At 38.2% G+C, this 14,591-nt stretch overlaps 1 protein-coding gene across 2 annotated transcripts in view; it reads left to right on the forward strand.

The window, feature by feature from the left end:
* Window positions 1-14,591, forward strand: part of ZNF704 (zinc finger protein 704) — a 112,264-nt gene that overhangs the window by 82,396 nt on the left and 15,277 nt on the right. For both annotated transcript variants that reach the window (XM_063450362.1, XM_063450363.1), the window contains exon 6: window positions 12,310-12,410. In XM_063450362.1, the coding sequence (XP_063306432.1) occupies window positions 12,310-12,410 (101 nt within the window). The remainder of the gene's footprint in view (window positions 1-12,309; window positions 12,411-14,591) is intronic.

A 14,591-nucleotide genomic window follows, 5' to 3' on the forward strand; every position in this document is an offset into this window, starting at 1 on the left:
CAGGTGGGGACCCAGATAAGAGGGAAAACAATTGCAGTTAAAGGGACACTATAGTCGCCAGAACATCTACAGCTTATTGTATTTGTTCTGGTGAGTATATTCAGTCCCTCCAGGCATTTTAATGTTAACACTGCCTTTTCAGAGGAAAGGCAATGTTTAAATTACAGCCTAGGAACACCTCTAGTGGTTACTCCTCAGACGGCCACTAGAGGTGCTTCCTGGGGCAGTGCGGCACAGTGTGCAGCACTGACATAATGGAGACGCTGAACTTTCCCTACAAAGGGTTGCATTGATTCAATCCATCTCTATGAGGACATGCTGATCGGTCGGGGCGGCGTTTGTAACTTTGTATGTGTCTATGTATTTCTCACGGTATATTTAATAAAATCAGCACTGATATAACTGTTTAATCTGAAAAGTTATTATTCTAAAAATGAAATCTTCGTCTGGTTGGAAATATTAAAATGAAAACAAGAATGAGTCTTTACTAGTGATTTAAATCATGATTTTTTAAGTTGTGATTTAAATTGACTTAAAGGAAGTATATTGATACTTTAGAGAGAGTTAAGAGAAGGGCTACTAAACTGGTTCATGGATTGCATGATAAAACTTACCAGGAAAGGTTAAAGGATCTTAACATGTATAGCTTGGAGGAAAGACGAGACGGGGATATGATAGAAACATTTAAAGGAACACTATAGTCACCTAAATTAATTTAGCTAAATAAAGCAGTTTTTGTGTATAGATCATTCCCCTGCAATTTCACTGCTCAATTCACTGTCATCTAGGAGTTAAATCACTTTGTTTCTGTTTATGCAGCCCTAGCCACACCTCCCCTGGCTATGATTGACAGAGCCTGCATGAAAAAAACAAACTGGTTTCACTTTCAAACAGATGTAATTTACCTTAAATAATTGTATCTCAATCTCTAAATTGAACTTTAATCACATACAGGAGGCCCTTGCAGGGCCTAGCAAGCTATTAACATAGCAGGGGATAAGAAAATCTTAATTAAACAGAACTTGCAATAAAGAAAGCCTAAATAGGGCTCTCTTTACAGGAAGTGTTTATGGAAGGCTGTGCAAGTCACATGCAGGGAGGTGTGACTAGGGTTCATAAACAAAGGGATTTAACTCCTAAATGGCAGAGGATTGAGCAGTGAGGCTGCAGGGGCATGTTCTATACACCAAAACTGCTTCATTAAGCTAAAGTTGTTCAGGTGACTATAGTGTCCCTTTAATTTAAATCAAATCTCCCTGGTGCACACCTAGTCTTCAGATAACTGCAGAAGTATCCAGCTGAAATAAGGTAAGAATAAGGTTCTGGAACAGAAAATTAGGGAATAACAGAGAACTAGCATTGGTAAAAATTTGGAAGACTTTTTTTTGCAAAAATTTTATCTTTTCATTCAGTTTTACGTGAGACTTTGTTTATACCCAAATTCCATTTCAGTATTATAAATTATATGACTATACAAGAGTGGCCAAAAATGTACTAATATCTAGGAACAGAAAAAGGGGGTAACCCAAAAATAGAATATACTACAAAAACAGGGGGGGGCGAAAGGGGAGATGGAGAAGAAAATAGAGTCTGTTCCTAATAATGGGCAATTAAAAGTCCTTTAATAGTAAATACTGGGACGTCAGAATGAACTATCCCGGCAGTGACTTACTGACAAAAGAGAATGTCAGTTAGGCAGTCAAAAAACCGAGAACACAAAAAGATCAATATATATATATTGATATACAGAGAAAACTGTGTACAAGGATATAGATATTGATAAAATAACTGGATTGGTTAATGTAACGCCGTGACAATAATAGAGCAGAATAGTAATAATAAGAGAGTAAAGGCGTACAATGAAGTGTCAAGGTAGGAAACACGTGACAGGATGTCGTCATATAGCTGGAGAATGGAACAAAATATTCATATTCTCAACGATTAGTAATCTCTAACAAATATGAACATATAGATTATTAGACTTCCCAGGCGGGGAACTGGTAGTGACAGTATGTAGTGTACTCTGATATAGGCGATACCAAGTATCCAATAGAGGGAAGATGGTAAACAATAGTTGAAGTATCAAACGCTCAGGTGGAGCGGGTAATTCCCTGCTATGATACAATTGTCGCCCAGCTCACTGAAGGTACAAATGACAGGATAGGTATATTGTACTGCTATGTTTATTAATGGGTTAAGCCTTCCCCCAAATCCTCTAGTGGCTGTTTCATTGACAGCCGCTAGAGGCGCTTGCGTGATTCTCACTGTGAAAATCACAGTGAGAGCACGCAAGCGTCCATAGGAAAGCATTGTAAATGCTTTCCTATGCGACCGGCTGAATGCGCGCGCAGCTCTTGCCGCGCGTGCGCATTCAGCCGACGGGGTGGAACGGAGGAGGATCGGAGGCAGAGATCTCCCCGCCCAGTGCTGGAAAAAGGTAAGTTTTACCCCTTTTCCCCTTTCCAGAGCCGGGCAGGTGGGGGACCCTCAGGGCACTCTAGTGCCAGGAAAACGAGTATGTTTTCCTGGCACTAGAGTGGTCCTTTAAACAAAATTATATTGTTAAGAAAAAATAATCAAGTCTCAGGGTAGAGAACACGTAAACGGATGGTACCGTAATGGTAATAGAAAATGGAACAGAATGTTCCTATTCTCAGCAAGTGGTAATGTCTAGCTGTGCGGACATATAGACTATTAGACTACCCAAACGGGGAGCTGATAGAGAGCGTATGTTCTATAATCTGATGTAAGGTGATACAAAGTATCCCATAAAGGGGAGATGGTAAACAATTATGAATACACAGTATCCAAACGCTTAGTCTCTCGCTCTGACAGTTTGAAAGTTTAGCTTGCACTTTAGCTTGTTTAGCAACCTGGTGTATTAGCTGAGTCTTTAGGATATCCGTGGGTCTGCTAAGTTTTTACTACGCTGAGGTTCGGAATTTAGCTACTGGCAGCTTTAGACCAGCGTTTAGCTATAGTAAGACGCCACTACACAGCTATATTGTGGATTATATTTAGTTCTAGGGTTCACTAGCCTAGCTACTTGCTCTCTCAGTGAATTTATTTTCTGGCCATAGCAGGGATTGTTCGCTAAGCCAGCTACACGTTTTTTATTATTTTTTTACCCAGGCTAATCTAGTACTATTCGTCCTGGGCTATTTCTTCCCACTATCTCGGTCTCAGGATTTACCGTATATCCTTATCTTATTTCTGCTAAATGTAACTACCTTCTGTCACTCTGTAGAAGTATCTTTATTATTTGCTACTTTGTTACAAAGGCTCTCTCCCTCTTACTACATAGATACAGAGTATAATTGATTCAGGGTTTTTCCATTTAGCTAATCCACATTTTGGAGATAGACAGTATTTAGTACATAGTGACAACTATTACCTTTCTATTGTGGAGTTTCTTTCCACTGTATGTTTGTTCGTGTTTTGAGCCAGACAAATCTCTAGCTCTTTTTATATTTTGCAGTTATTAAAAGTTATATTTTAACTAATACTCAGTGGTCACTGGACAGTCCAGTCTCTCTTTGTCCTGCCAAATGTATTCAGAGAACTGTATTTGGAATCCGCAAATCGTCTGGGAGTCTACCATCAACGGGATATTCCTAAATAAGTATAACAATCTAGGTAATAAATATGAAATATATTAGAAAATATTCCTAAATAAGTATAACAATCTAGGTAATAAATAGGAAATATATTAGAAAATATTCCTAAATAAGTAAAACAATCTAGGTAATAAATAGGAAATATATTAGAAAATATTCCTAAATAAGTATAACAATCTAGGTAATAAATAGGAAATATATTAGAAAATATTCCTAAATAAGTATAACAATCTAGGTAATAAATAGGAAATATATTAGAAAATATTCCTAAATAAGTATAACAATCTAGGTAATAAATAGGAAATATATTAGAAAATATTCCTAAATAAGTATAACAATCTAGGTAATAAATAGGAAATATATTAGAAAATATTCCTAAATAAGTATAACAATCTAGGTAATAAATAGGAAATATATTAGAAAATATTCCTAAATAAGTATAACAATCTAGGTAATAAATAGGAAATATATTAGAAAATATTCCTAAATAAGTATAACAATCTAGGTAATAAATAGGAAATATATTAGAAAATATTCCTAAATAAGTATAACAATCTAGGTAATAAATAGGAAATATATTAGAAAATATTCCTAAATAAGTATAACAATCTAGGTAATAAATAGGAAATAATTACCTCAATTCTACCTAACCATGACAGCTCAATACCCTTCCACGCTTTGAAATTTCTTAAATTGCGTGGCCAGTGCCGAATAATTGAGCCAGTTGACTACTGAGAGATCTAGAAATAGTCTTACACCCAAATAATTTATGCTCTTCACCTCTCATTATAACTTAAAATTCTCCTTAAGGGTATCCGTCCTGGATCCATTTAGGTCGTTTGTCAGTATTTTAACTTTATAATCAGAAAGTTTACCAAATTCCTCTACTAGATGAAACAATTCCGGCAATGAACCGGCGGGGTCCGTGAGGAACAGGAGCACTTTATCAATGTAGAGTGTAATCTTAATCTCAGATGTATAAACAGTTATACCTTTAATATCTACATTCTGTCTAATGGCTGCTTCCAAAGGTTTGATAGAAAGAACGTACACTAATAGGACTAATGGGCAGCCCTGCCGAGTCCCGTTCTGTATTGGGAACCAGTCGGACTGAAACATAAAACCTGAAACTCTGGCATGCGTGTCCCCATATAGAGCCATGGTATAGTCTTTAACCACTTCCCGACCAAGGATGTATCAGGTACGTCAGACAAAAAAAACGGTCTTTAAAGGACCACAGATGTACTTTAGACGTCCGCGGGGAATTAGAACACTGGAAGCGATCATGATCGATTCCAGCAGCTCTAATGATATTGCAGCGATGCCTTCCATGTCGAGGCATCGCTGCAATACCCCCCTCACAGCGATCACTTCCGGGTTGTTCCACGTGGAGCCCGGCAGTGAGGCAGAGCATCGGATGCTCTGCCTGTACCGAGCGCCTCGAGGGGTTGAGGAACTCAGTTAAAATAAATAATACATTTTTAAAAAAATAATAATAATTACATTTAAATTTTTTTTGCAAATGGTATGCCATTATGGGGTTATTTCACATTCCTGGGCAAACCATATGGTCTCAAAAGGCAACACAAACCCAGCAAACCAATCTGGCAAACTAAACTGGGCAAGCCCTATATTGACCCTGTAACTTTCCAAAACACCATAAAACCTGTACATGGGGGGTATTGTTATACTTGGGAGACTTCGCTGAACACCAATATGAGTGTTTAAAACAGTAAAACTTATCACAACGATGAAATCACCAGTAAAAGTGCAGTTTTGTGTAAAAAACATATATGAACGCTAACTTTAGCAAGCGTTTGTGGCTACGTGGCTACTACAAAAGACTGGACATACCCTATTTTGAATACTGTGGGTTGTCTACTTTTACAAATGGTATGCCATGATGGGGTTCATTTTCCTTCCTGGGCTGCTATACGGTCTCAAAGGCAAAATAGGCCCAGCAAACCAATCTGGCAAATGTCAAGCCCTACATTTGACCCCTGTAAGTTTGCAGAAATCCATAAAACCTGTACATTGGGGGCACTGTTGTACTCTGGAGATGTTGCTGAACACATATTGGGGTGTTCTTTGTCAGTAATACATAACAGGAACTGAGAATCCATGCCTAAAGTACAATTTGAGAGAAAAATAACACAAAAAAATGACTACCCAAAAGTTTGACAAAGCCTGGTGATAGAATTAGTGCATGGAAAGTGTTAAAATTCCACAATTTAAATACCCTAGGGTGTCTACTTTTCAAAAATATATGGCTTGATGGGGGTAGATTACATTGGCTGGCTTCATAAATGTCCCAAATAGGACATGGGTGCATGATAACCAGCTGTGAAAATTCCAAGTTGGAAAACTGGAATGCGCACCCTCCAAGTAAGGTATTTTAGCCCCCAGAGAACACGACACACCTATACATGGGGGATAACATGTACTCAGGAGCTGTTGCTGAACCCAGAGTGAGGAAGACAGAATGATCTATAAGATTAGGCAGAAAGAGGCTAAGCAAGTTATAAGAGATTCCAAATCACACACAGAAGAGAAAATAGCATAGTCAGTAAAAAAAAAGGGGGACAAAACTTTTTTTTTAGATACATAAATGAGAAAAGGAAAGTAAAACAAGGATTAGTTTGATTAAAATCAAAAGAAGGAAGGTATGTAGAAGAGGATAAAGGTCTAGCTGACTGCCTCAATGAATATTTTTGTTCAGTATTTACAGATGAAAATGAAGGAAAGGGACCTCAGTTAGGAAAAAGGACAAATTAGTCATTTATTTCATGTGAGTTTACAGAGGAAGAGGTTCTATTTCAACTGTCAAAAGTAAAGACAAATAAGTCAATGGGACCTGATGGAATACACCCAAAGTTATTAAAAGAGCTTAGTAGTGTACTAGCAAAACCATTAACAGATTTATTTAACCGATCATTGTTAACAGGAGTAGTCCCAGAATATTGGAAGTTAGCGAATGCTGTGCCCATTCACAAGAATGGTAACAGGGAGGAGTTGGGCCAGTATAGGCCAGTAAGCCTTACTTCAGTAGTGGGGAAGGTAATGGAAACCATATTAAAGGATAGGATTGTTGAACATCTAAAAACACATGGATTTCAAGATCAGAGACAACATGGGTTTACTTCAGGGAGATCATGCCAAACTAATCTTACCTAGATTTTAGTAAGGCTTTTGACACTGTTTCACATAGAAGGCGTATTAATAAATTGCAATGTTTAAGTTTGGATTCCAATATTTTTGAATGGGTTAGGCAGTGGCTGAGTGACAGGCAACAGAGGGTTGTAGTCAATGGAGTATATTCGAAGCTTGGGCTTGTCATCAGTGGGATCTGTACTTGGACCCATTCTCTTTAATATTTTTATTAGTGATGTTGCAGTTGGTCTTGATGGTAAGGTATGTCTTTTTGCTGATGATACAGGGTTGATGTTCCAGGAGGGATAAGCCAAATGGCAAATGATTTAGGTAAACTAGAAAAATGGTCAGAGTTGTGGCAACTGACATTTAAAGTGGAAACGTGCAAAATAAAGCATATTGGATGTAAAAAACCCAAGGGCAGAGTACAGAATTTTTGATAGAGTCCTAACCTCAATATCTGAGGAAAGGGCTTTAGGGGTGATTATTTCTGATGACTTAAAGGTTGGCAGACAATGTAATAGAGCAGCAGGAAATGCTAGCAGAGTGCTTGGTTGTATAGGGAAAGGTATTAGCAGTAGAAAGAGGGAAGTGCTCATGCCATTGTACAGAACACTGGTGAGACCTCACTTGGAGTATTGTACGCAGTACTGGAGACCGTATCTTCAGAAGTATATTGATACTTTAGAGAGTTAAGAGAAGGGCTACTAAACTGGTTCATGGATTGAATGATAAAACTTACCAGGAAAGGTTAAAGGATCTTAACATGTATAGCTTGGAGGAAAGACGAGACGGGGATATGATAGAAACATTTAAAGGAACACTATAGTCACCTAAATTAATTTAGCTAAATAAAGCAGTTTTAGTGTATAGATCATTCCCCTGCAATTTCACTGCTCAATTCACTGTCCTTTAGGAGTTAAATCACTTTGTTTCTGTTTATGCAGCCCTAGCCACACCTCCCCTGGCTATGATTGACAGAGCCTGCATGAAAAAAAAAAATCTGGTTTCACTTTCAAACAGATGTAATTTACCTTAAATAATTGTATTTCAATCTCTAAATTGAACTTTAATCACATACAGGAGGCTCTTGCAGGGTCTAGCAAGCTATTAACATAGCAGGGGATAAGAAAATCTTAATTAAACAGAACTTGCAATAAAAAAAAGCCTAAATAGGGCTCTCTTTACAGGAAGTGTTTATGGAAGGCTGTGCAAGTCACATGCAGGGAGGTGTGACTAGGGTTCATAAACAAAGAGATTTAACTCCTAAATGGCAGAGGATTGAGCAGTGAGGCTGCAGGGGCATGTTCTATACACCAAAACTGCTTCATTAAGCTAAAGTTGTTCAGGTGACTATATTGTCCCTTTAAATACATAAAGGAGGAGACCATATTTAAAAGAAGAAAAACTACCACAACAAGAGGACATAGTCTTAAATTAGAGGGGCAAAGTTTTAAAAATAATATCAGGAAGTATTACTTTACTGAGAGGGTAGTGGATGCATGGAATAGCCTTCCAGCTTAAATAGTAGAGGTTAACACAGAAAAGGAGTTTAAGCATGTGTGGGATAGGCATAAGGCTATCCTAACTATAAGATAAAGCTAGGGACTAATGAAAGCATATAGAAAATTGGGCAGACTAGATGGGCCGAATGGTTCTTCTCTGCCGTCACATTCTATGTTTCTATGTTACAATACCAGGGTTCGCAATAGTATTCAGTACGCTTAAACGACTAAACAATTGTGTGTAATCATAATAACGCCTTATATCCAACGTTATTTAACTATGTAGTTGTAATCTGATAATATATCTGTACATAGATCGAAAAAATTATTTGCTTTGTGTCTATGTGCATAAGCTCCAGATATCTTTTCTGAAGCTATACTTAATTCTTGCTAACCTGTATCTGCCTTACAAGTGTTTCCTCCAGATATAGATTGTATTTGATTCGAAGATCGGTGGGTATGCTGAACCTTTAGAAAGATTTGGGAATTCGATCAATAGTGAATAGTGAAATATTATTAAGCTTAAATTTTGTGTTATGTAGATGTAAGAATAGTGTATTTATATGAATTGTCAGCCCGTGTATAAAAACTTTTGACTTAACCCCTAATAATAAATTTATACCCAAACATACCTATTGTGCCGTTATTTGTCTGTGCAGTAATAAAAAATAAAAAAAAAAGACTCTAATATGTATAGAAAGCTGGTCAGTATAGTCAGTCCCTGCAGGATTTTTTTGCTGTAAACACTGTCTATTCAGAGAAACTGAAGTGTTTACATTGCAGCCTAGGGATATCTCTAGTGACCACTCCTCAGATGGCTTCTAGAGGTGATTCCTGGGTCATCATGGAGCCAATGTACTTTTCTCATAGAAATGCATTGATTCATTGCATCTCTATGAGGAGGTGCTGATTGGCAGGGCGACATTTGGCCCTGCCCCCCAGCCTACCTCCTTTGCTGAGATCATCAACATGGGCAATCTATGCCAATCCAATGCTTTCCTATGAAAGCATTAAAGCATTGTGATTGGCTGAGATAATCACTTCTGATTATGTCAGCCAACGAGGCAGATCAGGGGCAGAGCCAGCACCAGCAGACTGGAATTGGGGCTAGATAGTGTTTTTAACACTATAGGGTCAGTCAGGAATACATGTTTGTGTTCCTGACCCTCTAGCTTTCCTATAATCCTAGGTTTTAAAAACATGACAACGGAATTTGTTTAATTTAATTTTTCACTGCAATACAATGTGTATATATATTACCTTGCTTACCTTCTCCTGTTTTCCTGTGCTGGGTCTCACTGAGAAACAGTTTTACATTACTTTGGTTCGTTCCTCTTCCATGATGAATAGATTTGCATTTGAAATCAGCTGCTACCCTGCCTGCTCTATACCGTAGGCTTCAAGATTTATTAGAAAACTGACGCTAATAATAGCTGTCTGGAAGTGAGGAGGTAGGGATTGATCAGGGCATATCTGGAGATTGAAGTACTATTTGAAATGCAGGCATATGGTTTAACCCCTTAAGGACCAAACTTCTGGAATAAAAGGGAATCATGACGTGTCACACATGTCATGTTGCTTAAGGGGTTAAGCCTGACAGCTGTCAGTTACTGTATGTGTCCAATAGAAACCCAATTTCTTCAATTTTCATGGAATTCTACATTACTGGATATTCCAGCACATTATTCACAAATACCCATGAATGGTATGATTTGGTATGATTTTAAGGCTTGTTCCAAATGATGGCTTTAGACGGCTCGATCGAGCAGGGTCCTGTTCAACCTATTGTTTCCTGTAAGTTTATTTGTAATTGTCCTATTTATAGTTAAATCCCCTCTCATAATATTGTAAAGCGCTACGGAATCTGTTGGCGCTATATAAATTGCAATAATAATAATAACGGACACTATAGGCACCCAGACATTTTAGCTCATTGAAATGTTCTGGGTGCAGTGGTCCTTAATCCTACAATTGTAATTATTGCAGTTTTTGATAATTACCTTGCAGGTTTACCTCCACCTCTAGTGGCTGTCTATCATGCACTTTAGGTCCCACCGTCTGGTTGAAGACCAGATTGTTTTGATAGTTTATGCTGTCATAGATCCTTAAGGAGTTAACACTTTTACTCTATCTCGTGAAAATTACTCAAAAAAGGAGAAACTAAAAAAAAATAGTTTATTCACTAAACTGACAATAGTCAGGAGAGCAAAGTGAATTTCAAATTTAAGGCCATGCGCAGAGCATAGTTGACTTGATTTTTCCAGTTCAGCTATTCGCACCTTAGAATTGAAATATACTTTGAATTCTCACCTTAGTGAATAACCCTGTTAATAAATAGGTGTAATAATTGCTTCTAGAGAACTTTGAAGTTTCATTTATCAACGCTATCAAATCCAAGTTACATTCAACCGGGCATGGTCCATTCATTAGCCAAAGATGTTGCCGAACAGATATTGATGTTGGTATCTGTTGCTTTATGATCACAACACATTGTCATTTAATCCAGAAGGTGCTAATCTTATTGTACCGTCTGCAGCAGTTAGTTTGTTTAATGTGCTAGAAGAGAACGTTTACGTGAATAATGCATTCAGCTGTTGCAACATGACAAAATGGCCATTTTCTAACTTCCTAATCAACATAAGAGAAAAGTGCACAGTGCCGTGATTATTACTCCACATTCCTTTCTGTAGAGCTGGTGTCGTCCGAGAGGGCTGTTGGATGGAGAAACTCTGGGTCAGCAGTTTCCAGAGCTCCATCTTATCTTCTTCCCCGTGATCAGTGGGGTGAGACTAATTTATGGACTGAGGGCCTGCCAGCTTTCCCATACCTGTCCCCAACTGGGCGAAAGAGCCATACGTTTATTATTGCGGATACATTTCTTCTTAAAGGGATACTATAGTCACCAGAACAACTACAGCTTAATGCAGTTGTTCTGGTTAGTATAGTCAGTCCCTGCAGGCTTTTTGCAGTAAACACTATCTTTTCAGAGAAAAGGCAGTGTTTACATTACAGCTTAGGGACACTTCCAGTGGCAATTACTCGGACGACTACTAGAGGTGCTTCCTGGGTTTGCAGCACTGACATTCAGCATCTTCGCGCTCTGCATGGAGTTGCTGAATTTTCCCTATAGCGATGCATTAAGTCTATGAGTAGATGCTGATTGGCCAGTGCGGCATTTGGCTTTGCCCCTCTGCCCTGCCGGCGCTGGTCCCTCCCCCAATCTGCCTTCTCGGCTGACAACATCAGAACTGATTATCTCATCCATTGGGGGAGGGGCCAGCTCCAGCAGACACGCGTGGTGCTGAAATAAAGGTGAGTTTTAACTGTAGTATTTAAGGGGGGCAGGAGGCTAAATAGTGTTTTTAACACTTTAGGGTCAGGAATACACATTTGTGTTCCTGGTCCTGTAGTGTCCCTTTAAGTACATATGTGTGCCTATTTTATGCTTTGGTCAATATCAACCCTACAGGATGTTTCGAAAAAAGGTCTGTTTTTTATTTCGTTATTGTTTTACAGGTTCCCTGCTATTGGTTCCCCTTTGATGTAAGTTGAAAGCAGGTAGTTAAGGAGGGTTTTAAACAGGTGACATGCTTTTTAAGCTGCCGCCCACTAATCCCTTTTCATGATGGAAGGTTGCTTTTGGCTCAAAAAGCAGCCCACACGTTGAGGCATTGGATTGCCCAGGTTTCAAAAATATCGGGTGGATCGAAAAAATCTCATATTGGAAATTGTTTTGTCCCCCATTGAAAGAGGAATCTGCAAATGTACATTTATGGATACAGCACACTGACAGGTTAGTAAAGAGACTTATTCTGATGAGACAATTTATTTGGAATGTTTTATAGAATGAAACAATATCTATACACTGTTCAAGCTACTGTCTGGTAGTGACATCACACTGACAGGTTAGTAAAGCGACTTATTCTGATTAGACAGTTTATGGAATATTTTATAGAATGAAAAGAGATCTGTGCACTGCTCTTGCTACTGTCTGTAAATGACAAGCCATTCTAATAACAAGCCTTGTATATCTGTAGAACTCAATGAAGGTGCTGTTCACATGTCTCTGGAAGACTTGCGGCAAGGTTTTGAGCACAGCAGCTGGAATCAAGAAACACATCAGAACCATTCATCTAGGGTAAGTCCATAAAACATGGTAATAGAAGATTTCATAGGAAGGCACAAAACATATCAAATGTGTGCTATGAACTTTCTTTTGGTACTCCTAATGAAATAATTTCTGTCTTATTTATTATAATTTTTTTTAGCATTACAAAATTGTTTATCACAATGTACCAAAATCCGTTGTTTTATTAGTTTTCAAAATGTGTCATATTTAAAAGTTATTGCTAAGAAGCAAAATCAATCAAAAGATTAATAAAGGGACACTAAAGTCACCAGAACTACAGCTTGTTGTATTTGTTCTGTTGAGTATAGTCAGTCCCTTAAGGCTTTTTGCTGTAAACACTGTCTTTTCAAAAAAAAAAAAAACCGCAGTGTTTACATTACAGCCTAGGCCACTGGCCATTACTGGCTGCTAGAGGTGCTTCCTGGGGCAGTGCTGCATAATGTGCAGCATTGCCATTCAGTGTCTCCACCCTCTGCGTGGAGACACTGAATTTTCCTCATAGAGATGCATTGATTCAACTTTTGGTCACCACAGGAGAGTGCTGCGTGACAGCCTTCAGATCCCAGCATTCTCTTTTCCTCTCCTCTACATCGTTATACGAAGTTCTCCTGTGGAGAAGAGGAACATATTTTCCCCGGCCTTCAAGGCTTACCATGTGGCTTCTTGGATCAGGTAGTCTTCGTTCAACGTGGTCCACATGTCACAGAGGCTGCGGGGCTCCCATTGATGATATCTAATAGCAATTTAGTTTACAATATATGTATTTCCCTCTTCTGAGCAGTTGGTTGTCTGCCATTACCAGAGAGTGTGTTCTTGATTCTGTTTTCCAGTTCCTGAATCTCTTATTATTTAATATCCCTGACCTTGGCTTGTCTAGTCCTCAAAAAACAACAAACACATGAGCAAACCAGTAACCTCACACATGGTTCCAACTCCAACTTGTGCTCATAATAATCAAGGGAAACAATTATTTATATATAAAAAAAAGCAAAAAAAAACAACAACAATATAATGTTTCACAAAATATATTAAACAAATTCTATGGTATCTTTATGGTACCTGTGAAAACCAAATAGGTGTACGATTGAAAATACAAAAGTAGATCAATTGAACTCAATCAAAAATAATAATTGTTAGGCTAATTTCATGCAAGTTAGGCAGGCTTATTAAAAAAACATGTTTGCCTTAAATTATTAGATCAGTGGTGTAAACCATAGGAATATCACAAAAAATGTCTATACACTTACCGTATATAGATTTTTCTGTTTTGGTACTTTGGGTAATTGTTTTTATTTTTAATTTGCCTTGAAAACATCTGTATTTTTGCAACAGAAGTAACTCACTAGTGAGCTCAGTGTGAACAGTAGATAGCGCTTCAAAATCAACGTGTGAATAGCTGCTCTCAAACAACCGTGAGGGATACCTTTCTTCCCTCACCATTAATACATAGAGAAAAAAATGGATTAACAGGATAAACCCTATAATCAGTGGGTGCAGCGCTGAATAGTAGACAAGAAGATAATAGTTTACCCCTCTGTATAGTTATATAAATCTCGATGTGGGGTAATATGAAATAGAGAAAAACACAGAACAAATCTAGTGCAGATGGTATTTACACTGTGCTTGATAAAAAATAAATATAAGTAGACACACTCACAATCTTCAGAGCCTGAGGATAAGGCACTATAATAACACAGACGTACCTTTCTAGGCAGCACCCCACCTTCTTTGATAAACAGGGATCTCAAGGCAAACAACAAATAGGAGATTATGGTGCAGTATGTCTGTGTCTATAATAGACTAAAATCACTCTATAAAGGAGACTCTCACCTTAATAAGAGCCCATATGTGCCTTGGCTCTCAGGTGTAAATGCTCAGTGTCACCTTGTGGGGTGACACTCCCCAATCTGAAACCTGGAATAGAACAGACTACCAAATAGTGTGAAAATCCACTCTAACGTGGAGAGCTCTCTTTGTGCCACCCACATAGATGTGGAAGAGCATGTGGGCCGCAGAAAGAGAGCTCTCCACGTTAGAGTGGAAGAGCAAACAAGGAACATTTAAAAATCATATGATGGACACAGCGTATCCACACATTTTAAAACACACCACAACTGTGACCCAAGTGGCTTACGATTCATGGGCATTCAGAAAATTACTGGCAATTGGAGAGGGGAAGATGTGGCAAGA

This window comes from Pelobates fuscus, chromosome 4, assembly GCF_036172605.1.
Source record: "Pelobates fuscus isolate aPelFus1 chromosome 4, aPelFus1.pri, whole genome shotgun sequence".
Taxonomy (NCBI): domain Eukaryota; kingdom Metazoa; phylum Chordata; class Amphibia; order Anura; family Pelobatidae; genus Pelobates; species Pelobates fuscus.